We start from the raw sequence: 27,849 nt of genomic DNA on the forward strand, positions 1-27,849 counted from the left end.
TAATAGGATTGGGAGCAGCTTAGAATTCATAAAAGAAGGATGAAGGGATTGATTAAGAAGGGGAAAATACAGTACGAAAGTAAGCTTGCAGGGAACATAAAGACTGACACTAAGAATTTCTATAAGTACATGAAGAGAAAGAGATTAGTGAAGACAAACGTAGGTCCCCTACATACGGAAACAGGGAACGTATAATAGGGGACAAAGAAATGGCTGAGCAACTGAATACATACTTTGGTTCTGTCTTCATAAAACAGAACACAAATTGGACACCAGAAATGTTGCAGAACACAAGATTTAGTGAGAGGGAAGAACTGAGGGGGATCAATATTAGTAGAGAAAAGGTGCTGGGAAAATTGAAGGGACTGAAGGTGGATAAATCTACCTGATAATTTACATCCCACAGTACTTAAGGAACTGGCTCTAGAAATAGTGGATGTATTGATCGTCATCTTCCAGGATTTATAGACTCTGGTAGAGTTCCTGCAGATTGGAGGGTAGCTAATATTACTCCAATATATGAAAAGGGAGGTAGATAGAAACAAAGGAATTATAGACCAGTAAGCCTAACATCGTAGTGGGGAAAATTCTCAAATTTGTTATCAAGAATTTCATAGCAGAGCATTTAGAGAGCACAGCTTTTGGAAGAATCAGACAGAGTCAGCACGGATTTATGAAGGGAAAATCATGCTTGACAAATCTGTTGGAATTCTATGAAGATGTAACTAGTAGAGTTGACAAGAGGGAAACAGTGAATATGGTATATTTGGACTTTCAGAAAACATTTACAAAGTCCCGCATAAGAGATTATTGTGCAAGATTAAAGCACATGGGATTGGCGGTAACTGTTCTGAGATGGATAGAAAACTGGCTTGCAGAGACGAAACAAAGACTCGGAACTAATGGGTCCTTTTCAAATTGGCAGGCAGTAATTAGTGGGGTACCACAGGAATCAGTGCTAGGACGCAGCTATTCACAATATATATGAATGATTTGGATGAGCGAACAAAATGTACCATCTCAAAGTTTGCAGATGATAGTAAGTGGGGTGAGAGGGTGAACTGTGACAAAGATGTAGAGATGCTTCAGCATTATCTGGACAGGCTGGGTGAGTGGGCAAATCATGACAGATGCAGTATAATTTGGATAAATGCAAGATTATTCAATTTGGAAGCAAAAATAAGAAGGTAGATTACTACCTGAATGGCTATAAATTGGGAGAGGGGAACATGCAATGGGACCTGGGTGTCCTTGTGCACCAGTTGCTCAAGATAAGCATGTAGGCAATAAGGAAGGCAAGTGGTATGTTGGCCTTCATTGTGAGAGCTTTCAAGTACAAGAGCAGGGGTGTGTTGTTGCAGTTATGCAGGGCCTTGGTGAGGCCACACCTAGAATACTGTATTCAGTTTTGGTCTCCTTTTCTAAGGAATGATGCTCTTGCTGTCGAGGGAGTGCAGTGAAGGTTTACCAGGCTGATTCTGGGGATGATGGGACTATCGTATGAGGAAAGACTGACTAGGTTAGGATTGTTTTCATTGGAATTCAGACGAGTGAGGGAGATTTCACTGAGACTTGTAAAATTCTGACAGGACGAGACAGGGTAGATGCAGGGAGTATGTTCCCGATGGTTGGTATGTTCAGAAACAGTCTGAGGATTCGGGGTGGACCATTTAGAACAGAGATGTGGAGACATTTCTTCAGCCAAAGAGTGGTGAGCCTGTGGAATTCATTATCACAGGCAGCAGTTGATGCCAAAACATTGAATGTATTCAAGAGGTGGCTAGCTAAAGCACTTGGGGTGAATGGGATCAAAGATCATGGGGAGAAAATAGAATTAGGCTATTGAGTTGGACGATCAGCCATGATCATGATGAATGGTGGACCAGGCTCGGAGGGCCTCCTCCTGTTCCTATCTTTTATGTTTCTATCTAAAAGAATAAAGAAATCTTGATCAATTGGGCTGAAGAGTGGCAGATGGAGTTTAATTTGGATAACTGCAAGGTATTGCATATTCTTAAAACAAACAAGGGCAAGACTTAAACAATTAAACGTGGGACCTTGGTAGTGTTGGAGAACAGAGAGACCTGGGTGTTCAGATATATGTTTGCATCACATATAGATAGGTGGTGAGGAAGGTGTTTGGGAGGCTTGTCTTCATTATTCAGACCTTTGAGTACAGGAATTGGTACGTTATGTTGAGGTTGTACAAGACATTGGTGAGACCTCTTCTGGAGTACTGTGTCCAGTTTTGGTCACCCTGTTATAGGAAGGATGTTATAAGCTGGAGTGGATTCAGAAGAGATTTACCAAGATGTTTCTGGGAATGGAGGATTTGAGATTTAAGGAGAGGTTGGGACTTTTTTTATTGGAGTGTAGGAGGTTGAGGGGCTACCTTTTTTACACAGAGGGTGATTAGCATGTAGAATGAACTTCCAGAAGAAGTTGTGGATGTGGGTAAAGTTACAATGTTTGAAAGACATTTAGATAAGTACATTAATAAGAAATGTTTGGAGGGATATGGGGTCAAGGATAGGCAGGTGGGACTAGTTTAGTTTGGGATTATGGTCGGCATGGATGAGTTGGACCAAAGAGTCTATTTCTGTGCTTTATGACTGTATGTCACTGAGTTGTAACACATGAGAAAAGGTTGAGGTTAGCTCAGTACTATTTGGAGTTTAGATAAATGAGTGATGCTTCTACTGAAACACATAAGACTCTGAGAAGCCTTGACAGGGTACATGATGAGAGAATCCTTCCCCTCAAGGGGAATCTGGAACTAGAAGGCACAATTTAAAAACATAGAGTCATCCATTTAAGACTGGGATGCAAATATTTCTTTTTCTGAGAGGTTCTTTAGTCTATGGAATTCTTTTCTACAGAGAGCACTGGGAGAGCGGGTCATTGATTATATTCAATGTTGATTTCAACAGATTTTTGATCAACAAGAGAATCAAGGGTTAGGTTGGGGAGGGGGATAGGTGGCAGAAGGAAGGAAAGAGGAATTAAGGCACTATCAGCTGTGATCTGACTGTATGGTATAATAGACTTCAGGGACTGAAATAGCCAATTCCTTTCCTTTTTTATGTTTCTTCTCCAAGTCCAAGTCTCCTTATTTAGAAACCAATAACCTTCTACCCCAAACTCTGCTATATTGAGAGAGGCAAAGGCATACTGAAAATAGGAGTTAAGGAAACTACATGGTGGCGATTAGTTTATTGTATAATATAGCATCTCGTGTTTTACTTTATGCAGATAGATTGGAATGTACACTTTCAGCTTTTTTCTATTTTGTGTTTACAGTAGTATAGAACTATTGGTGAATGGGGAAAAGTGCTGAAATTACTGACACATTTCATTACTTATTTGATCACAAAGCACCTCTCATCCTATTTTTGTACCTCCCCTTTCTGCTGCATTTCTTTTTTTTCTACATCCTTGTTCACCTCCTCTTCAGACTCAAACCTCATAATAGTTAAGCAGTGCAGTATGCAGTATACCACCATAAATTTTGATTGCAGCTTAGCTGGGTATATGAAGGAATCTGAACATTCCGGGCAATGGAATCTTTTCTTCAAAATGCAGATGTTGTGCTCTATACTCTGCTTTGTGGCAACATGGCTTTAATTGTATGCCTACTGTGAACATGGGCATGGGTTCTGCACCACAATCACGATCTATATGATCAGTAGGTAACCACTACTGTTCAGCCTTCGATTTGCTGTGGTAGATGAAATACAGATAGAACAAAGAACTGGCACAGATCTAAGGAATCATTACTACTGGTAGGATGTAGACATTAGGGACAATGCACTACTTGTAATGACACACCAGTTTCAATTTGAAGCTGTAAGATTCCCTTTAGTGCAAGAAGGTTACAGAATTCACCTAAGGCACTACCAATGTGTATAAAGTCATTGTGCATAATAAAGAAGCCAATTGACATAAACTCTCATGCTGGGCCTGCTTGTCTCTGATAAGAGAAAATCAAAAGAGACACCCAATTACCTTTCTTGATCAGCACTATGCTGCAAACTATGAGATACTGCTTATGCTTTCAGCAGTAAACTGGAGGAAGCCAGATATACAGAGGTTAGAGCCATAGTCACTTTGACAGCCACGGCGTGTAGCATTGAGGTTGTGGTTGCAGTTGTAGCTGTAGCAGTGCTGTCTTAAGAAGAGGTAGATCTTGGGCCAGAATCTTAGGGAGGTGATAGGGATCTTGGCCACTGGTTGGAGATCACTTGCTGTATTTTCTAGGGAAGACTACTACACAAGTGCCACGAATGTACTGAGCAGACCAGTATCAGGCCACCTACCAGGATCAAGAAGCCAATCAGAGGCCTGTAGCTCTACTGAACAGTAGCACAACTGAGTAGATGGCGCCTGCTACTGATACAATACCCACCTGAGGCCTTGGATTGTTGCTAGATCTCTGGCCAGAGATGGTGTGGTAGGGGAAGATGGTGAGCAACAAGGAAGAAGTAGCTCTTAGTAGGCCTCCCAACTTCCTGATGCCAGATCCCTTAGTTAGATACTGAAGCTTTTGAAGAGGAGTTTCACATGGGATCCTGAAAACAACATTGTATGTATCTTGTTCCCTGTATGGTGGGCACCCACCTCCTCTGCAAACTCCTGGGTTAATACCAGTGATGGTGGGATGAGGCCCTTAATGGCATTAATTGCTGAAACTGAGTTTTCTTGCCAACCAATCAGCATGCTTTTACCATGCAGTATAAATTGTTGCTCCCTTTGAGATTTGGGATTCTTGCATCTGTCCTGATGAGTACATGATGAAAAACATCAATGTGTCTCATATTACTTTAACACTCAAGCCTAGAACTACTAAGTAATTATTAGACAAATTGTTCTTAATTCTACCAGAAACAAAATACTATCAATGCTAGAAATCTGAAATATAAAACCAAAAGTACCCAAAGACCCTCAGCAGACAAGTCAACATTTAAACAAAAAGACAATTGTAATTGTTAATCCTGCACTTCTTTTTTCAATTGAATAGCCAGCTCTTAATACTATTCTAATGAAGTAGCACTGAAATTATGAAAATGACTATATGACCATATCACAGCATCATACTGTGCAGAAGATGTTCATTTGGACAATCATTTCTGTGATCACTAGATATCAAGATATGGTCATCAGATACAATGAAAGAAATCTGTTGTAATGAACAGGATTGTGGCTCTCTTCTTATGTTATTCACTCAATGTTAAACAGTTTTAGATAAAGTCCAAGCAGAATTTTCTAATTAGAGTTAATTAGAACCACAAACCATAAATCTCAAGCATTTGAAAGCTCCTTCAGCATTATAAATCTGTTCAGAAAGGTAATGATACATCTCAGTGGCAAGGTGAGGCTTGAACCTGAATTTTCTGACCCAGAGATAGATGCATTAACACTGCACGATGGAGTCTACATATTTGAGTATTCTTTAGGAAAAGAGATAAACCAATTTGATCTGAATTATAAAACAAACAAACAGCTCAATTTAGCACCATAACTAAAAAAAACTGGGGGATCAAATTAAAATAAGTGCATCCCCACTGTGCCTAATGGCCTATGAAATCTCTGGACACCCTCGAGCCCTCTTCAAGGACACCCAGGTAAAATGTAACCCCGAAAGAGGGAAGGCAATCAGGAATTATGACTCCCTCCACAGCTCATTGTTTAGACTGATGAGTGCCTATTATGACCAGGCACAGACCAATGCAGAGATCCTACAACTTGCCTGCACCCCTCTGCATAGACCGCTCAAAGATAAGGTGTGTTTAGGTGAAGTGCAACGTAAAATTCAACAAACCACTCCTTAAATGAAAAAAAGGTACAATCTCCTGCAATCAATGTTTACATGGTCCATGGACTCTGTAGAATAGCAGTTGGCCTATTGGGAGTCCAAATACATTTGAATACAATTAACTAACTAGCTCACAATACCTGCCTGCCTTGGTATCTTTATCTTCTAGGTATTTAGCATCCTATTAATATCTTTGGATATTAACATTTTAGTGAAACACTACTATGCTGTTACCACTCTGTGCGTAGAAATTTTTGATTCCATTCATTGGTTATGACAGTATTTTGGAAAATGCTATTCTAAAAGTCTCAGTTGCAGGGAATTTGCTTGGCATTATAAATATGCTGTTGACTTCAATGCTTGGGCTTGAAGTACTGGCTGTGATCTGTACTCTGATTTCAGTTGTTTCTGAATACTGAGAAAAGATTTCTTGGCTGAGACCATTTACATGGACTTAGGTCCATATGAAAATAGCTACAATATGGAGAAAAACTCTCTAGAGGCAAGAAATTGGACCATGTGTCCCTGTTCCCAAATACAAACTTGTGCAATTTTGTGGGTCTGTGTTCAGTGGTCTACTTCATTGACACAATATTCAAGCCTGCAAGGAAGAGAACCGAAAAGACATTTGTCCCTTGAAATTGCTAATGAGGGTCTTCATGCTGAGCAAGAACCCCAGCCACTGAAAACTAAGCAGGTTTTCCAAAAGTCCTTGAAGGAACATTAGGAGTTGACAATGAAAAGGAATATTTCTTCTGTTTAACTTATCTCCATTTTGAAACAGTAGAACACCATAAGATTAAGAAGCAGAAGTAGGCCAATCATTTCAAGAGCGTAATATCCTTTGAGGAGAAAAAGTTGTTTAAGAAACTAGGAGTTTTCAGCCATGGTAATTTCTCATCTTTAGGAGAGACGTCAAAACGGACCATTTAAGACCATGAGACCATAAGACATAGGAGCAGAAGTAGGCTATTCTGCACATAGAGTTCACTCTATTATTCAATGAGAACATGGCTGATCTAATTATCTTCATCTTCTTTTCCACCCAAAGCCCTTGATTCCCTTACTAATCAAAAATTGTCTATCTCAGCTTTGAATATACTTAATAACCCATCTTCTACAGCCCTCCACAGTAAAGAACTCCACACATTCATCATCCTCAGAGGAAAAAAAATCCTTATCTTTGTCTTAAATGGGTGACTCTTTACTTGGGAGATTATGCCTTCTGGTTCTAGACTCTCCGACAAGGGGGAACTATCTCTCCACATCCACCCTGTCAAGTCCCATAACAAATTTATATACATCAATATGTCTCCATTGTTCTTCTAAATGCCAATGAGTACAAATCTAATCAACCTTTCCTCATAATTCCTCCAAACTCAGGATCAATAGTGAACCTTATCTGGACTGCCTCTTTCTTTCCTTAGATTAGGCATCAAAATTCTTCACAATGTTCCAGTTGTAGTCTGACTAGTACCTTGCATAATTACAGGAAAACCTCCCTATTTTTACACTTCATTCCTTTCGAAATAAAGCCTATAGTCAAGAAGCAGTACTGTTAATGCTGACTCCTTAGGGGCTGCTGTCAGCCAACATTATCCAAAATACTCCGAATCCAGGTCTTCTCCACTTCCTTCCCAGAACCATCTTTTCAAGGTTTGCTGTCAGGAATGTGACCAACTCAAATAAGTTAGGAGTCAAGCAGCTATGGCTGCCTTTTGGCATCTGCAGCACACCAGAACTTTGCTGACAAAGCCCAAGTTACAAATTGGACATGTTCTGAGGCAAGTCACCTCTTTTAAGTTTCAAAAGTGGCCTGAACCAATTTGTAGTCTTTGTTTATTTTCTGAAGATATACGCTTGTTGGTACAAACAATTCATGAAGATTCTCCACTATGTAACTAAAAATGAACAGAAACAAAATCTCATGTCTTGAAATCAGAATGTAAGAAAATGGCCAAAAGTGACAACTTGAGCTTTGGGACATGCAGGACTAACTTCATTTTAAACTTTATACATATTTCTTTAAGTAAGGCTTTGTAAAGCTGTTAATGTATTCTTCTTTTCTGGTTATCATCTGCAGAATGAAAAAAAAAATCTGCCAAGGCACTATTTCTTTTCTATTGCAATCATTTTTCAGCACAATGAACACAGCCCATCAATACCATCCATCAGGCCAAGTTTGACAACAATGGTCAGACAAGGAAGGAACTGGTTCACATTTAATACAAAAGAAAGTTACCCTAATGATTTAACTCTTTAAAACAGGCTATAAAAATGTATAGAACTCCACCAAGTCAGAATAAGATGTTTTTCACATACCTGATTAATTGGTTCCGGCTCTGTTGTAGCAATTTTTACCTCATTTGTTTTGCTTGTAACATCAGCAGTATGGACGTCAGAATGTTTTGTTCCTTTAGTTAGCTTCAAATTGATAAAACACAAATGAGTTAGATACACAACCAACAATCACTGACGTAATTAGTAACCTTTTTTAAACAATTATGTTAAATTATTGCAAGTTGTTGACTTCAGTTGCAAGGTATGAAAGTAAGGCAGTGGAGTTCTACTGAATAAAACGATGCAAATGACAGAAAATTGAAATGAAAGCAAGTCCTTCAATGTCAAAAGAGAAGTTAGCACTATGGATAGTAAATGTGAAAAGTAAAGGATGGAAAAATCCCTTAACCCACCTTATCCCCTAGCATTGCAACTCACTCATCTGAGCATACACGTAAAATTCAACTTCCTATTGAGTTTGCTTTAACTCGCTTACCTTGTCAATAATTTCAAGAGCACACTACCGTTTGAGGAAAAAAATAACCTTCCACATTCAAGTCTAAATTATTTATATAACCACAAACAGCAAGGGTCGTGACACTGACAACACAGCGGAACCCCACTAGACACAGGCTTCAAGTCACAAAAACACTGCTCTGCTTCCAATCACTCAGCTAATTCTGTATTTAATTTACCAAATTTCTTTAGATCCTATGAGCTGTTACCCTTGTTATCAGTCACCCATGTGGGATCTTATCAAAAACCTTGCTGAAGTCCAAGCAGACCACATCAAATGCATTGCCAGCATCGACAGACCTTGTCACCCCTTCAAGAAATTCAGCCAAGTAGGTTAGACATGCCCACCTCTTGATTAATCCTTGCCTCTCCAAGTGCAGGTTAATTCTGTCCCTCAGAATTGCTTCCAACAATTTCCCACTGCCAAGGTTAGACTGACTGACCTGTAGTTTCCTGATGTATCTCTTGCCACCTTCTTGAATAATGGTAACACATTGGCTGTTTTCCAGTCCTTTGGCACCTCTGCTGTGGCCAGGGAAGAACTGAAAATTATTGTCAATACACCTACTATTTCATCCTTTACCTCACTCAACAGCCCTGGAATATATTTCATCTGGTGGAGGTTTACCCACTTTTAAGCCTGCCATACCATTCAGAACCTCCTGTCTATGCTAACGTCTTTAAGTATACTACAGTTCTTCACCCTGATTTCTATAACCACATTGTGTCAATGTTCACTAGTGAGAGAGACAAAGTATTCATTTAGAACCCTACCTATGTTCTCTGGCTCCATGTACAAATTAGCATTTAGTATTAATCTGCATGTCTGACCAATTTGATTGAGTTTTTCAAAGAGGTAATCAGGTGTATGGGTGAGGGCAAGGCATTCAACATAGTCTACTTGGACTTCACCAATGCTTTCAATAAGGTCTTTAATGGCCCTACTCTTTCCCTAGTTAACTTTTATCCTTAATGCTGAGTTTCCTTGTAAAATAACTTAGGATTTCTTTTATTTTACTTGCCATTATTTTTTCCTGCCCCATTTCTGCTTTTCTGATTTTCTTTTTAATCTTCCCCTTGCACATTCTGCACTTCTCTAGGGCTTCTGCTGTTTTAAGCCCTGGGTGTCTGCCATAAGTATTTCTTTTTTGCTTTATCTAATACCGTGTATCCCTTGATATCTAAGGTTTGCGGAATTTGTTGATCGTACTTTTTGGATTTATTGGAACATGTTGGCCCCATATTCTCCCCAATTCCTTCTGGAATGCATCCCACTGCCCTGACATAAATTTACTTAAAAATATTTGCTTTTAGTCCACTCCGGCCAAAACATACCTGATCTTCTTAAAATTGACCTTCCTCCAGTTTAGAAGTTGGATTTCAGATCCATCCTCGTCTTTTTCTATAACAACCTTGAATCTATTTGAGCTATGATCACTATCTACAAAATGTTACCTCACTGATATTTCAACTACGTGTCTGGTCCCATTACTTAAAATTAAGATGAGGACCACTCTCCCCCTCTCTCTCTCATAGGGCCTTCTACATACTGTCTTCAAAAAATCTCCTGGATGCATTTTAAGAATTCTGCTCCCTCTAAACACTATCATTACCCCAGTTAATGTTGGGGAAGTTGAAATCCCCTACTATCACTACCCTATTACTATCACTACCCTATTTCTCTTAAATTTGTCAACATATCTGTTCTTCTATTTCTTTTGGACCATTAGTGGACCTATAGTACACTCCTAGCAATATGATTTCTCCTTGTTGCTTTTTAAGTTCTACCTATTTGCCTTCATTTGAGGAGCCTTCTAAGATGCCATCCCACCTACTGCTGTAATTGATTTCCTGATCAAAACTGTCACACCCCTTCCTCTTTTACCTCCTTCCCTGTCTCAGTTGAAGACCCTATATCTGAGAATATTAAGCTGCCAGTTCTGCCCCTCCCTCAATCATGTTTCCGTGATAGCATTGACATCATATCTGCATGTTTTAATGAGCTGCATAAGTTTGTATTACATTTATATAAAATCCTGTTGCTGCTCCTGATGTGCTTTGCTGCTGACCTCAATAGATCAGGTTTAATTCCTTGGTTTGGTGATAATGGCAGAGTACAAAATATGCCAGGTCGTGAGATTACAGATTGATCATGGTTGAATACAATTCTGGTGCTGATTTTCTACAGTGCAACATAGATACCCTGTTTAGACATGCTGGATCTGTTCTGAAGCTAATGCAATTAGACAATGGATGGGGGTTTTCAACATGATGACAGGCTTTGAAGTGGTCATTTCTACTAACACTGCCAAGGATAGATGTACTGTGAAAGGTGGGTTTTCAAATTCAAGGCCTATTAAGGTTTTTTCTTTCTCTTTGTTTTTTCACCACCTACTGCAGGTTCAGTCTAGCCGTTGTGTCCTTTAGTCTCAGTCAATTTGATCTGTACTAGTACTACTGAGGCATGCTTGCACTAATATATTAATGGGGGGGGGGGGGGGGGGGTTGGAGGAGAATGGGATATCGGAATTTACAGGGGATTTCTTTGTCTGTTTCTGATTTGATACTAATAAGGTTCTTGAGGTCTGAAATCAATATTAATTGACTCTCAGGGCTAATCCCTGAGATTTGCTACTACTGGTGGGATTGTCCTGCTACTGGGAAAAAACATACCGATGGATGATGATGGAAAAATCTGTGATATTGATTGTAAGGATTGGTTTAGTCTGACTTTGTTGGGCTGTTGCTTGAAACAAATAGAAATCATAAAATTGAAATACAAATAGAAAGTGCTGGAAATATTCAACATGTCCATTCACCATTTTGAAAGGACAAAAGACAGATTCATATTTCTTCAATCTTTCTTCAATAGTCAAAAGCAAAAGGTAAGCCAGATGTTTTTGATGGGTATGAAGGCATCAAGACGAGATATGGACCTCACACGATGGGAAGGGAAAGCTTGAAGAGTGTGAAATATTTTAAACAAGAAACATGTTTTCAAGCCCATATGTGTTCCTGCCACCATTTTCACAGCAATCTAATGTACTGCTGCGGAGAGACAAACAACTGATTAGAATATTTAAATTAGGCTTATACTGTGCAATCAGAGATCTTCTCAGAGCTAGGTAAACACAGCCATAAAAGGAGGTGGGAGATGCCGACACAGTAAAATATGAATACTTAGAGCATTTCCCATGGCGCCCCTGGATTCTCAACGTAACATTTTGGGCAGCATGATGGCACAGTGATTAGCAATGCTGCCTCACAGCGCCAGGGACCCGGGTTTGATTCCCACATTGGGCAACTGTCTGTGTGGAGTTTGCACATTCTCCCCGTGACTGCGTGGGTTTCCTCTGAGTGCTCCAGTTTCCTCCCACAGTCCAAAGATGTGCAGGTCAGGTGAATTGGTCATGCTAAATTTCCCATAGTGGTAGGTGCATTAGTCGGGGTGAATATAGGGTAGGTAAATGGGTTTCGGTGGGTTACTCTTCGGAGGATCGGTATGGACTTGTTGGGCCGAAGGGCATTTCCATACTGTAGGGAATCTAATCATAATCAAATCTAATCATTTTGCCTCCCTTTGCTTATTGCAGCCCGTGTCAACACTTTTCCAATATAAATGTACCTAACTGCCCCAAATCAGGGCACAACCTTGGAAATGTGGCGAGACATTTGAGACCTCCATGGTACTTTGCTAGATATTACAGCTATTGTGTGGAATGGTCAAACAAATATTTTGGAAATCTCAAAACAAAGAGGAGTAAGTGATATATCCCAGTTAACCAATTAAAAATTATACAAAGATCAATGGAACAAGGAAATACATGAGAAATAATATAAGAAAAATTCAGAAATAACTGCAACGGAAAAAAATTTAAAATAAAAAGAGAAATGCTGCAAGTTTACGCAGGTCACCAGTAACCGAGAGAGGGAAAAACATACCAGCATCCCAATTCAGGTCCCTCACATCCTCGCACACTCCCAAACCAATGAAGTGCCTAACTTTGCAGAACCAATCAAGTCTGACCAAAACTGTTAGCCCAGAACTAAAGAGCTTTAATTAACAAGTCTCAATTGATACCAAAGATTAGAAAAACGTTTTCTCACAAAGTACATGCAAAACACGCTCTCAGGAAATGTACTTCATTAAATTCTTCAAAAGGAGGTGGATAAATATCTGGTTGCAGGCAGGATTGGCAGCAAGAGATAGGTCAATGCTAAGAAGATAAAATACTTAATGGAAAGTAAAAACAAAGGTTTATGTATTTCTCGGATGCCAAGCGTTATTGGCGAGTAGAAGCTTAAAACTCGAAAGTAGAAATGTGACATTTGTTTCACATTCCTAGAGGTTCAGACAGAATTCATGCAGGCAGAATTTCTCGGGAAATTAAATCACTCTGGGTGACTGTAAATACTTAGAGGAAAGAATCTGTAGGATGAAAAGACCTTTCCTAATTGTATTTGCAATTGTTTTTTGATATTCCATTTTCAAGCTTTGAATAAATTAATTTATAATTCCTCATATTTTGTCTGCCATTAGCTTAGTGAAAATGGCGTCTCATGATTGAAATGCATTACACAGCATGATTTTCATGTTGTTGCATGGTAGACAGAAATTAAAATCGCCATAGAAAGTTAAGATGTCTTTCTGAGTTCAGGTTCCATTTTAACATCGTGTCAGTGCTAGTTATGACTACTGAACCTTGTTAGAATTCCACATTACAGTAGATATTTGATAGTCCACTGCAGCAAAAAATGGCCAGTAATATAATTCACTTACGACACTCTCAGAAGAATCCATATCTGCCCACGATACTCTTCTTTCTTCACGATTAGATATTTGCTTTTTCGGTTTCTGCACCAAACAACAAATTCCATGGAATCTTTAAAGATTTTGATGTTTATTCTTACATTACTAAGAATTTATCAATTATTCACTTTAATAGTTTCCCCTTGTTAGTGCCCAAGCATATACTTTCGGTCGTCAAGATTAGAGTAGTGCTGGAAAAGCAGAGCAGGTCAGGCAGCATCCGAGGAGCAGGAAAATCGATGTTTCGGGCAAAAGCCCTTCATCAGGAATGAGGCCGGGAGCTTTGAAGGTGGAGAGATAAATGGGAGGGAGGTGGGGTGGGGCTGGGGAGAAGGTAGCTGCAAGTGCAATAGGTGGATGGAGGTGGGGGTAAAGGTGATAGGTTGGAGAGGAGGGTGAAGCAGGTAGGTGGGAAGGAAGATTGACAGGTGGACAAGTCATGAGGACGGTGCTAAGCTGGATGTTTGGAATTGCGGTAAGGTAGGGGGAGGGGAAATATGGAAACTGATAAAGTCCACATTAATGCCAAGGGGTTGAAGGGTCCCGAGGCAGAAAGTGAAGCATTCTTCCTCCAGGCGTCGGTTGGTGAGGGAGTGGCGATGGAGGAGGCCAGAGACCTGCATGTCCTCAGCAGAGTGGGAGATGGAGTTGAAATGTTTGGCCACGGGGTGATGGGGTTGATTGGTGCGGGTGTCCCAGAGATGTTTTCTGAAGCACTCTGCGAGAAGGCATCCAGTCTCCTCTCTACATTGATGCCATGACCTGTCCCACCTGTCAATCTTCCTTCCCACCTATCCACTCCACCCTCCTCTCCATCCACCTATTGCACTCTCAGCTATTTTCTCCCCATCCCACCCCCTCCCATTTATCGCTCCAAGCCTCATTCCTGATGATGAGCTTTTGCCTGAAACTATTTTCCTGCTCCTCAGATGCTACCTGATTTGCTGTGTATTTCCAGCACCACTCTAATCTCGATTCTAATCTCCAGCATCTGCAAGACCCACATCCGCCTATATACTTTATGTATCCAGGGGTTACGGTAAACATACTACTTTCTTAACTATTGACTAATTTTCAAAAAAATCATGAAAGCAATTCAATGAAAACTGTCCATTTGATTTTCCCTTTCCCACAAGAGATGATATCCTTGCTTCACATCTTTGTAGTAGTGCAGATAAATAAAGGACTGAGTGGATTGGTAAAATGGATCTTATTTTATACCACTTCCTGATCTTAGCTGCCAATGCTCCAATGTTCTACATCATTGCACCTATCCATCTTCATCCATTTTAAACACAAGAATAAATTTTCTAATTGTTCCTGTTGTGCATTTTTACCCATTGAGAAGTCATGTGTGTGCAACAATAATTTTTCGTCCATTCATTTTAATGGCTTTCTACAGCTAATGAAGCAGATATTTTCCCTTACATAATTCTTCTGTCAGAGAAACAATATCAAGAATAAATTAAGCATGTTACAACTCATGGAAGTATTATCAACTTTGATAAACGGAGAAAATCAAGCAATATTTTAAATCATTCAATTGAATAAAATTAGTTACCAAAACTGGATCCTCAGATACTGTAGGTGAAGATTTGTTGAATTCCTCTTTTACTGGCAACTTTTCTCGTTCTTCCTTTGGGATTACCTCACGTTGATCAACTCTCATTATGGATTCATTTGATGGCAAGTATGAAGCCATCCATTTTATTTCAACATTTATTGTGCCATTGACTAGTCCTTCAAAATTCATGAGTTCAAATGTTCCTGGAAATAAATGAATTAAGATGCATAATAGGACACTTTTAATCATAGGAAAGTAGAACATAGGAGACGATCATCCAACCAGTTAAGCTGCTCCACTATTCCATATCATGGCCTATCATCGAATTCAATACCAATTTGCTATGCTATCTTGATATATTTTGAGGTCATCGGTATCTACAAATCTCACAAACACTGTCTTGATCCTATTCAATTACTGAGTTTTCATTGCTCTCTGGGATACAGAATTCCAAAGACTCACTACCTTCAGACTGAAGATCTCAGTTCTAAACAGCTTGCTCATTATTCGGAGTCTGTTCCTCTGGTTCTTGATGCCTCAGCCTGGGGAAATATATTTACTACAACTACCCTATCTAGCCTTTAAGAGCTTTGTAAGTTTCAATGAGATCACCTCTCACTCTTCTAAACACTTCAGAATATAGCCCCACTCTGTTCCAGAGGACAGTTGTGCCATTTTACAAAATAATCTGTTGAACTTCTGCTGTACTTCCCCTCTGAAAAGTACATACCTTCCCAGGCGAGGGAACAAAATTGAACATAATGCTCCTATCAAGGTTCTATGCAGTTAAATTAAGACATTTTTACTCCTCTGCTCAAATTCTCTTAAAAGACCGCATACCATTTGCCTTGATAATTGCTTGCTGCACTTGTACATTAGCTTTCAGTGAACTATGAACACAGATATTCAGGTTATTTTGGACAGTAACACTTCACAATCTCACTATTTACAAGTACTCTGCACCTTCACTCCTCCTGCCAAACCTCATTTATCCACACATTATATTCCATCTGCCATGCTGTTGTCAATTAACTTGACCTGCCTGAATCTCCTCAAAGCCTCTTTTCAGCATTTTCACAACACATCTAGTTTTTTTTGTCATCTGCAAATTGAAATGTTACATTTGGTTTGCACATCAAAATCATGGAAATAGATTGTGGACAGTTAGGTCCAAGCACTGATCTTTCCAATACCAGTTATAGCTGCTAACTGAGAATGACCCATTTATTCTTACTGTTTTGTTTCCGTTAATGAATTTTCAATCTGTGTCAGCCTTTTAGGTTGAATACATCCATTGATTCCCCCCTCTCTGCTAGAAACAAGCTAACAGAACTTGAATGGGTTTCTCAAACAGTAAGTCTCTTTCATAAAACCACAATATCTCTGCTCAATCATACCATTGTTTTCCAATTATCCAGTTATTACATCTTATATAATAGATTTTAATATTTTCCCCCAATGATGTCAAGCTAACAGGTTTAGAACTTCCTGTATTCTCCTTCTCTCCTTTCTTAAAAAGTGGGGTTACATTTACAACATTGTAAACTGTAGGGACTGTTCAGAATCTGTAGCATTTTGAAAGATGACCACCAATGCATTCATCATCTCCAAAGCCACCGGATGATTAGGATTTCTTAATTTTTAATCCCATTAATTCTTCAATACTACTTTTTTATTAGCATTAATTTCTTTCTGTTCCTCATTCTTACTCATTCCTTGGATCGTTAATATCTCTGGGAGACTTATTGTATCTTTTTCCATAAAAACAACAAAAATTAATTTAGCTTCTTCAACACCTCCTTACTTCCATTATAAATTTTCCAGTTTCATCCAGCCTCCAATGGACCAACCAAGTTATCAAACATCTTTGATAATCTTTTCCTTTCTATATTCTTATAGAAGCTATTGCAGCCCATTTTTATGTTTCCTGCTAATTTACATTCATATTTTTTTGTCTCCTTCCTTAGGAGTATCTTGGTCCTTCTTTGCTGAATTCTAAAATTCATGATTACAGTACTACTTACTTTGGCAACATTACAAACCTCCTCCTTTGATCTAATATAATCTTCTACTCCCTTTGTTGACTCACTTTCCTGTTGGCTTTTAATGCCTTAAAGGTCTGTTTGTTTAAAACCATGTAATAATTCTTTAAATACAAGCCATTACCATTTACAATGATAGAAAGGCAATGTATTTTCTCAATTCGCCACGACCAACTTGTCATTCATGCCTTCATAGTGTCCTTTAATTAGACTTATGACAGCTTCAGATTGAACAGCATGGCTTACAAATTTGATGGAAAATTCCTGCACATTTTGGTCACTCTTCCTTAAAGTTTGTATGATACCATGACTACTAATTATCCCCTTCTCATTGCATAATACCAGATCTAAAACAAAGAGGATATAAGAGAGAGGACCAAGTTAATCCTTTCAATTAAAGGGCACTAAAGCCAAATAGACCAGGTATCTTGATTATAGTTACCATCTGCTGGGTCAGGGCAGCTTTTATAGGGACTGTGGGATCTCAGATGGCTACGATTAACACAAAAAAGATTACATATCAAGAATAGCAAAGTATTTATATTATTACCTATGATATACTTGTTGTGAGCTAATGAAATAAGGGGAACTTTCGCTTTTCCTAGGTAAAAAGTATCATCAGGTTCTGCATCATCAAACACATAAACAGTTAATGATTCTGACTTTAAATATCGATCAAGTTCTGTATTAATTGGTACTGGAAATTTCATGTGATCATCAAACTGTGGGTTGTTGCTGTTTGGAATAATGGCTGTATCATGATCTGCAAAATCAAAGAACTTGTAGACAGCATAAGGATTTGGCTGGTGATTCTTCCTTCTGGCTTGCAGATTGTCACAGGATTTTATAATAATATGAAGTTCATTCAGATTACCATCTGTCAGAGCTGTAGTGTGTGCCTAAGGGTTCATAGAGAGAAAAAGACATTTTAATCAAAGGCTACTTCAGGTTTGCAAGCAGCTATATGCTTAAAGAAGTAGGCAGCATTTTTAACTCAACCCACTCACTTTGGAACTGATGAGATCAAGTACAATGCTGGCCTTTGACTATGCCTGATTTTATTCTCCACTTAAATTAGTGGAAAATCATCTTGGATACGGTGTAAAATCAAGGCTCCATCTAACCCCATGAGTGTCCCATTGTCAGGTTACTTTAAAATTGCCTTACCTTTGTTGTCATGTTAATATTTGCCCAATAGAACAGAAACATTCATGATAGAAGTGGGAAGGATAAAAAAAAAACATATATCAACGTAACTTAATACAGCAAATTATAATTCTCTAGGTCAGGGCTTCCTTAAGTGTGGGTTGCAGTATGAAATTTTGGGGTAGCAATGTCTGACACCATAACTGTAGCTGTGGAGAAGAATCTCCATTCTGGTACCAGTTCTGAGGCTCCATGATGTATGCACTGATTGTATATTTTTGCCAAACAGCTTGTGGGAGGGGAGTGACTAAGATTCCTCCAGGGAACGTCATTGCGAATTCTGACTGGACGAACAATAAATGGGAAATGTTGGACATTGAGCAGTTGGAGGTTTGTGATGATATTTTGGCCAGGAAGTCGATTCTGTGTACATTAAACTCATTAATTCCTCATGTACATGGTGGCCTCCAATTTATATCCGAAGAGACTGAGTGATTTGACAAATAATTGTAGGTCAGGCCATTGGTAATTTATTTTAACAGAATTTCCATCTCCTGCAGCAAGATTCCTGATTTTTTTGCAATGCTAACAAGTAGGTAGGAACACGCTTGTAAACACAAGAGCACTATTCTTTACTTCCACAGCAGCTTACATTAAATTTGTCAAACCTTCTAATAACTGATCAGTGACTGTACAGAAAATAAATGCTTACTGTATGTAAGCTTAAAATCAACTGGTGTATTCATATACATCATTACAGTGGATTGGACAGAGCTTGGAGTAATTTTCCTGTCTCACCAAAGTTCTTACATGAATACTGTCTACATGATGTTAATAGAGCAGTGGGAAATTGGGAACAATTCTCCCTTTGACACTTCTATGTGTCTTAGAAAGAAAGAAGGAACAATTTGTATTTATACAGCATCTTTAAAACAGCAAAGAAGTAATGTCTAGTTAATCTCTTCCTTTGATATTGTCAGAAAATACTGAAACTCCATTGATTGTCTTTGCTATTATAGTTTCATTCCATGGAAAATATTGATTATTCCTGCTGCAGTAGTAGATGACATTTGTAAAACTCAGCAGCAGAGCTATCCATGTTATGTAAATCTACAAAAAAATCTGCAATATTTTTGGCTCATGCAACCAGAGCCTGAAGGTGCGAGTACAATTAAGTAGAGAAATGGGGCAGCACAATGGCTCAGTGCTTAGCACTGTTGCTCACAGCGTCAGGGTCCCAGGCTCAATTCCACCCTCAGGCGACTGTCTATGTGCAGTTTGCACATTTTTCCTGTGTCTGTGTGGTTTTCCTCTGGGTGCTCCGGTTTCCTCCCATAGTCCAAAGATGTGCAGATTGTGTGGATTGACCATGCTACATTGCATCCAGGGATTTTCAGGCTAGGTAGATTAGTCATGGGAAGTGCAGGGTTAGAGGGGTTGGGTATCTGGGTTGGATGTTCTTCAGAAGGTTAGTGTAGACTTGAGTTAAATGCCTGCTTCCATATGGTAGGGATTCTCTGATTCTACCAAACTGGAATCCTTGGCTCATGAACTTAAATAAATGGAATGCTAGCAGTAGTTAACCTGTTTGTTGGCAGATCAGCTAAAGTTGGCTGTAAAATTATATACATGCAAGATATTTTTAATCAAGGTGTTATGACACATATCTGGAGGTGGGATTTGAACTTTTGACTTTCTGGTCCAGAACTGTGCCAAATTAGACCTAAGCTATTTAAAGATAGCTTGCACCTCTTCTCGGGAGAATCAATTTGAGTAATCACCTCCACCCAAAGTCCTAATACAGAATCTCAGGTTGTGAGTGCAGATGCTCAAGCAAGTCCAAAATATCTAGAGCCAACTCCAGTGTTCAGTAGACAGAGTACTGATGTGCCGAATCCACATTTCTGTGACCAGGAAACGCTAGCAAAGGAGACCATAGCCATGGAAATAGAAATGGCAGCAATGCAGCAGGAAGGTTAATAACATTACACAAAGAGAGAATAGCTAGTGCATCTCCAAAAGTAAATTTAAAATGTTTTAAAATACTGCAACTGCAGTTGAAACTAGCCCAAAATGGTTAACCAGGCTCTTAACTTAATGAAGTAGAGTCTCCCTTGAAATAGTAATACCTGTCACATTAAGATCTGAAGAGCTGATGAACCAGGCACTGTCATTATTCAATTTTCCACATACAATTGTATTCAGTGCATAAATCCTCACTATTGTATTTTGATCAATAAGGTTGACAGGAGTAAAAGATGACTAAAAAGCACCTACACCTATATAGTGACCAATGCACTTCTGGTTCACCATGGTCAAATGTGCTTTTGCAAAAAATTGATTTGTTGAGACCAGAAGAAAGATGAACAAAGCGAAGGCTAATTTCATACCGGATGGACATTTTTTTAGGTGCAGTCAGTTGTACATTGAAAACTTGGCTCTCAGGAGAATCCTAGTTAAAACCATCAAGCTGTGTCCATCGTTAGGATTGCAATGCTTAATCCAAACTCACTATGCTATTACTGTTTATGCAGGTATTCTGAGTTCTTCCTTTGTTGGTTAAGACATTAATTCATATTTCTTGATTACCACAAGAAGGGTGTTGAGTTAATCACTCGACAACAAACACACCTGGATGTGTTAGTTTTCTATCAGCAAGATTAGGAATTGATTCATGTAAACATAGTCAGGTTAGTCCAACAAAGAAAACAATTGTTATATTGGCCACGTTAATGATTAGAAAGCTAACTATACTTGTTAGCTGCTTCAAAACTCAAAGTTTTAACTCATAATGGAAGCCTGGTGCACAGTAATCCTTGTGAACATAGAGTTTGACCATCCTGACTTTACAGTCTTGTGAGCAGATAGTAGCAGCGTAGTTCTTTATTTCATCACCGTGAAAATTAATACTGCATCACTGCATGTAGGATAAATGTGGTATTAATATATTTATGTCTGAATCTAATCTAACTCCACATTTTGTACAGATTAAATGCCGAAGTGTGCTTCTTTCTGAGGTTTGTGTTTCAAAGTTTTGGTGGGTCTATATAGGGGTCCTGAGCCTGTCCATGTCATCAGTGTATCTGCTCAGCGACAAATAGTGGGCAGGCTTACAAGATTGCAGGCTCAGTCATAGGGACTGCAGTGGCCCCCTACGGGACAGGTAAGCACTGCTGAAGCAAGCATGTGAGCAGAAGAGTTCTTCAGTATGGAGACGCCTTTGGCTGCCTGCATAGAAACTATCATATACAGATGCATGAAGCCAATAAGGCCATTGAGGTTGATGAAAACACCTCCACGAGCTTACTCTTGGATGGGCCTGCAGTTTTGCACACCTCAGATCCAGTCATTGAGCTGTGCAGCCTCTCCTTCACCTTAGTTGAGCTGATGATCTCCAAACATTGTTTGGTTCCATTCAGGAATCAGTAGTATATCAATGTCAACACGAAATTACTCTTAAGCCATGTCTTAATTGGATTAATTTATTATCCTCCTCTGTGAACGAGGTAGCCAACCAAGCTTCCAGTGCATCCCTGAGGAATTCCCCCAGAGTTTGCAAAGTATTAACAAGCAGCTTCCAGTTACTTTCTCGTACCTTTGTCACTTTTGGGCTGGGAAAATTCAGTCCTTGTAGTCGGAGTTGACTTTGACTAACATCGAATTTGACATTTTCAGTGATGCTGCAAATTGCATTGAAATGCTTGAATAAGAGTTCTTCTGTGATCACAGTGGCATAACTGGTGTAAGATGACATTAGTTCAATTTAAAACCAAAAATTTGGAAATGCCTGTGTCTAATTTTAGGTGATACTGCATTGGCCCTGAACAGATACACAATTTGGCAACTGGGACATTTTCTTAAAAAATGAAATGGTCACATCAAGTTCCTATGTGCTAACACTCAAGGATCAATAAGTCATGCGGTAGTGAGGAAGTTGTAGTGGTGGCAGTGGGATAGTAGAAATTTGCAGTGTCAGTTGGCAAGGATGAAACATTTGTGACATTTCATAGAAGCAGCTTGGATTCTGCCTCAGTTTCCACCAGGCCTTATTTACGTTGGGTTGAGGGGAAGAGGGAAGTAGGTTAGAGATGTGACACTCACATGTGGGAAACCTGAACTCTGTGCTGAGTTCATAAAGCTCTCACTTTTGCTGGAGCAAGGGTCCATTGGGTATGAGTCTTTAGTGAAGTCATAGATGCTCCTGAAGGGCAGATACGGTCTATTGAGCTGTCAAGCTATCAAATTAGTGACATCCTAAACCCTTAAAAATAGAAAAGGTGCGTGCCAATACCTGAAAATTGAAAAATGTTTGTTTTAGTAATTTCAATAGTCCTGAGAGTTATCATTATACCAGTATTAATACTTCTGTGCTTTCTACAACATTTAAACATCAGATTGGGAGCCTTAGAGTTCACAGTTTTCTTGACAGCTAAAAGAGTTGGTAAATGATGAGGTGTAGTTCTGAATACAAATATTCGATTAAGTACTTGAAAGGATTTAAATGTCTTGAATGGACTTTCAAGAATTGTAAAATCTATAATAGATTTTAGAATGTTATTTTATTTCATCTCAGTATGACTCCTGATGTCTGCCTATGGTGGATACTGGGTGAAATAACATGGAAGATGTAAGGGCAAAGGGTGGTTGGGAAGGAAAGCTCTGCATTGGCATGAGTTCTCATGTATAGATGGGGTATGAAAGGTCAAGATTAAAGGGTCAAAGGCCAAGATAAAATCAATTAGAATCAAAATGTTCAAGATATGACTGCCTTCAATTTTGCAACTTACCAAGACAGAGCATTTTCCATTTTAAATCTATTATAAAGCCACATGAAATGAAGACACAAACTTGTGGCTTTAACATATATACTTTCAAAGAGCCATATGTCTAAGCAGGAGATAATTGAAGTTCAGTTAAATTCTTCTGCATTATTTACAACAGCTAATTATTGACCAGGCACGTGTTCGGGCAGCTACAGCTACCATAAAATTAAGTCTGTATTTTTTGACCAATGTAATAGGATTAAAAATCTCTGCATTCATTTATAAAAGCTCTATTATGACAAATATTTTTCAAAACATTCTTAAATGTCAAACTGAATAACTGTTAATGCAGTTAAAACGTATAAAGACAAAAAGTTCACCTGTTGCATTTGATCATCTGAATGATGATGGGAAGCTATATATCCTAGTGCTTTTGTTCGTTCTTTGTAAAGCCGAATAGCCTGAGCCATTGGCACACGTAGACGAAACCAATACTCGATTGTTCCATAATTTTCAGAATCTTGTCTGCCACCTACATTCAAATGGAGACTGGGTTTAAGACAGTCAGAGCAATTATGAAACATTAAACTGCATTTCATACTGAAGGAAGTTACGAACATGATAAATGCAATATTGCCTATATATATATATAGAGACAAAATAGTTGCTGTACTTTTAATAGTATAAGTCCCTGGATTTTGATTTCCTGATCTCCATGATGTTTTGGAATTAATAATATTAATCCTGGACAATCAGTAATCTGCACAATATCCTTTTAATTATGAATACAAATTGTAGATAAGAAACAAATTGTGTTGATTGATAGTACAAACACACTTATTGTAATTTATGATTTATTACACATTTGAGGCAGAATTTCCATTAAAAATATCAAATAATTTTCCATTGCTCCTGATAACATTTGCAGATGAATTATAAAAGATATCCAGAACAATCAGGCATAAGAAAAGAAGTGTTCCATGTTCAAAACACTGACTTATGTTAACAGATGTTGCCTTTACCTGTTGAGTGTCTTCAGTGTTTCCTGTTTTGTCACAAAACAAAGATAATTCTGAACCTAATAAGCCTGTTTTAACTTAAAAAAACAGTTTCAAATACATGGTTCTAATGAAAATTTAGAAACCTTAAACTTGAACTGTTCTTTTTGCTGTCACACTGCATTTTCTATTCACATTTCAGATTTCCAGCATCTTAAGTGTTTTACTTTCATATGAAAAAATACTTTGAACATGTTTACAACATTGTAACCAAATATTTTTTCTCTAATGCTTTCTTTATACATTATCTGAGGAACTGAATTTTTCTGTTGCTTGGTTAATGGAAGTAGTAATTTAAATTGTGTTTAAACCTGTTGCTAAGTGAACTAAGCAGAATGCTGGCCTCATAGAAACCTCAATTAAGACATTTGCCAAAGAGATTTTTCAATACAGCAGCTATTGAATAAAAGATTCAACTCCTTGTTGGAAGAAAGACTACTTTAGGAGGTTTGGACAGTCTCTGGCCAATCCCTGTAGGCAAATACTTGCAGCACAAAATTGGAATAACAACAAATTAGCAAATTGTGCGCTTATAGATGTCATAGATGGCAGATGTAGGAAATGGAAAATATCACAATAGTGTCATAGCAAGCACTTTTTAAATTAAACCGTTGAAACTGAAGGATTTACTAAAAGCCACGTCTTAAAACAAACCTACAGTGTCTTGGCAAGCAAAGATCCTCTTTCATTTTACATCAGTTATTCTACCTTTCTCATCAATATGACTTTGTCCTCCCATGTATTTGAAACTGTTACCTTTCTTTAACCACAAGAAACTTAATAACTTAAAAAGTGCCTTTTTGTGACAAAAACAGGAAACATGAGAGACACATCAGGCAGCATATATCGAAACAAGTCAAGGTTTCAAACATGGAATTCTATGTAGTGTCCTTGCTGGATGACAAAATCTTAAGCATTGCTCTAATGGATTTCCAAGAAACTTTGGAGCATGAAATGTAATTTTCTAGGTACTAAAGGAAAGCATTAGTACTGTGTGTTTTTCCATGTATATAACAGAAAGGTTGTTTGAGATCCAGCTCCCCCTCACAGAAATATGTCTGACAAAGAAACTCTTAATGGGTTGTGAAAAGAAATTGCAAACATTGTCTAATTATTGATTGACCAATATGAAAGCAAAATATCTTTTATAAGCAACAATATTTTACATAAAACATTGAAAAAATCAGTAATTTTCTCTTATAACCATGACATACAAAGTAAACAATACTGAAAGTCAGTGGCTTCCTCCAATTCAAGCATGACATCTGCTCAGGGTCATGAATTTCTGCCGAGCAGTCTTGATGTGACTGATCAGGCTGATTCTAGGTCCACAGTTCTTTGGGTCATTACCGCAGAACATTCAATTAGATAGTGGGATCTGGAATATAGGAATTGTTTGCTTTTCTTTCTTTATCTGCCACTGACCTGCCTCATCTTTAAGACCGTTGGACTCAAAGCATAATGTAACTTGAGGTTGTTGCCATTTTGAATTATCGGTGGCATGCTTCTCCCTGTCAGTGATGCCAATGCTCTCAAGCTTCAGAGTGTCTTTGATGGAATTTATTGTTGTTCTCCCCTTGAATGCTGGCAAATCGCCAGTTCAGGAAACTGGACTAAGAAGGGAAGACGCTTTATTGCCTGTCCAAAAATAGTGTCCAATCCAGCATAGTTCATTTTCAAGAGTTTCAAGCTTGTGGAGCTTGCTTCAAGAAAGACACTAGCATTTGTTCAATGATTCTCCCATAAAATCTAGAACATGAGGCAAAGCATTGTTAATGGAATATCTATAAGGCTCTTCTGTATTGTTGACATACAATTCAGATCCCACAGCAGTACAGGAATGTGGAGTGACAACTGCTCTGTACACGAAGGATTTTGTCAACTTGTGAAGGTCTTGTTAACAAACACTTGCTGTCAGAATTTGTCCTAGGTTGATTTGGTGCAGCTGATCCAATGCGGGATCTCCTAGTCAGTCAATCTTGAGAAGGTGATGCTAGGGTTTGGGAAATGCTGCCCTTCAATATATATGGACGGTAGAATATTTCACTGAGAAGGTCTCTGTTGATAGACAAGCTTTGTTTTAATAATAGTCAATGCTCAGCTGATTCTTGCATGCAAATGTTAAGAAACCAAGAGTATCTTGTAAATCTATTGAAGAATGGGCAACTATAGCCATTTACAATCTGCATATCATATATAGACATCATGATCAGTTTAGCTTCGGCACCGAGGTGGCTGAGATTGAAGAGTTTACCATCTAGACTGTATTTTTCATCTGTTTGATTGCTTGTTGTAGCTCTCCCATTGATGGGGTGACCCCATGAATTCTCTCACAGGGTACTTGGGTACTGCCTGGAAAATATCAGCTGACACTGTGAATTCACAATTAGTTGGAAATATATTTTCTGGTGTTGATGGACAGTACTACCTAAAGAAGAAAGGCACCATTCTGTGAATGAAGGAGATTTTACCCATTTGGCTCTGGTTCAGAAATGACTGGTGGTTTCAGAAAAGCTTTGCATATCATGATGGTTAACATACTGTTGGATATCTTAGGCTTTATTTTTCGACTATAATTGTCTTTTATCTTCAAGATTTAGCTGTGGGCATTACCTAGAGCTTTTGGAATGCAACCTTCTTTGCTTCTGTCAAGCAATAAATACTGCTCATTTTTGTTTCAGGAGGTCACTTATTTCTGCATCATTTTCGTCAAAGTGGTCTTGGTGATGATGCACTGAAGACAGGAATCCAGCACAACTGATTTTATTTGATCCAACTGATCTGAAACTGAGTTGGATGTGTGAACATTTTCTACATTAGTTGTGAACTGTACTTGGAATCCCTCTCTTTGTTGGGCCGCTTTAGCGCTGAGATATTGATCTTCACCCTTTGAGACTTTTGGATTTTATAACGTCTTGATGTTAGGTCGATATTGATTATCAACAGAATAATGTGATACTCTGTTCAACAAGAATCTGTCCTCTGCATGGATGTAGTGATACAGGCATCACTTAAAGAAGCTCTAAGAATATCTAGTTTATGATTAACCAATATGTAGACATAACCAAACCATGCTTTACCCAAGATCTTGAAAAACTCAGTAACTTATTCTATAACAACATACACATTAAACAAATTGCAAGTAAAACAAGTAGGTGTACAAAAATAAACCAGTAATGCTTTTGGCAACACACACCTCCAAATACATTGAATGATTCATTGTGACTAATCTAATTACCCACAATTATCAGACATTAATGAAACTTAAAAACTGAACTCACAAAAGCATAAAACACTCTGAAAAGGAAAGTGGTTGCTAAAATGCTCTCCACTTATACATTAAACTGCAAATAACAATGTATGTTGAGTCTATGGAAGTAATCCTGAAATGCTGGGTTGAATTTCTCCAGCCCTGTGTAGACTGGTTGGTGGAGGTGCTTGGTGTGGGAAATGGCTTAGAGAGGTGGAGGCGCTGCATGCAGCTCCCTAATAAATTCTTGTCTCCAGGGAAATTTTTCAGTAAAAGTCAAAACCCCACTTTAGTGCCCAATTAAGGACCATTTCATGATAGAGAAGCCAGATATTTTAAAAAGGTGCTGCAAAGAGAGAGTTAATATTTGATGATTTAGAACCAAAATGATTCCAATGTATTGCTGTCGCAAAGATTGCTTCCATCTGCTGTGACAGAATACCAAACATGTTTTCTGTATATAATACCAGTTATATTAAATCCATAATGCTAATTAGGTTTATATAGAAACGTCCAAACATCTACTGATAAACAAGTTGTTTTATGCAACTTGGAACAATCATACAAAAATTTTGAGCTATAACTGCCAAAATTATAAAAAGACCTAC

At 38.4% G+C, this 27,849-nt stretch overlaps 1 protein-coding gene across 5 annotated transcripts in view; it reads right to left on the bottom strand.

Annotated features, from left to right (window-relative positions):
* The window catches only part of rpgrip1l (RPGRIP1 like), a 225,810-nt gene that overhangs the window by 85,567 nt on the left and 112,394 nt on the right, over positions 1–27,849 (bottom strand). For all 5 annotated transcript variants that reach the window (XM_043706986.2, XM_043706987.2, XM_087995908.1 and 2 more), the window contains exons 16-20: positions 23,314–23,465; positions 17,575–17,923; positions 14,980–15,185; positions 13,389–13,463; positions 8,135–8,236 (exon numbers count right to left, since the gene is read on the bottom strand). In XM_043706986.2, coding sequence (XP_043562921.2) covers positions 8,135–8,236; positions 13,389–13,463; positions 14,980–15,185; positions 17,575–17,923; positions 23,314–23,465 — 884 coding nt within the window. The remainder of the gene's footprint in view (positions 1–8,134; positions 8,237–13,388; positions 13,464–14,979; positions 15,186–17,574; positions 17,924–23,313; positions 23,466–27,849) is intronic.

Source organism: Chiloscyllium plagiosum, unplaced genomic scaffold, assembly GCF_037043375.1.
Source record: "Chiloscyllium plagiosum isolate Xiang-an unplaced genomic scaffold, Cpla_swu_hap1 HiC_scaffold_17, whole genome shotgun sequence".
In the NCBI taxonomy this organism is placed as follows: Eukaryota; Metazoa; Chordata; class Chondrichthyes; order Orectolobiformes; family Hemiscylliidae; genus Chiloscyllium; species Chiloscyllium plagiosum.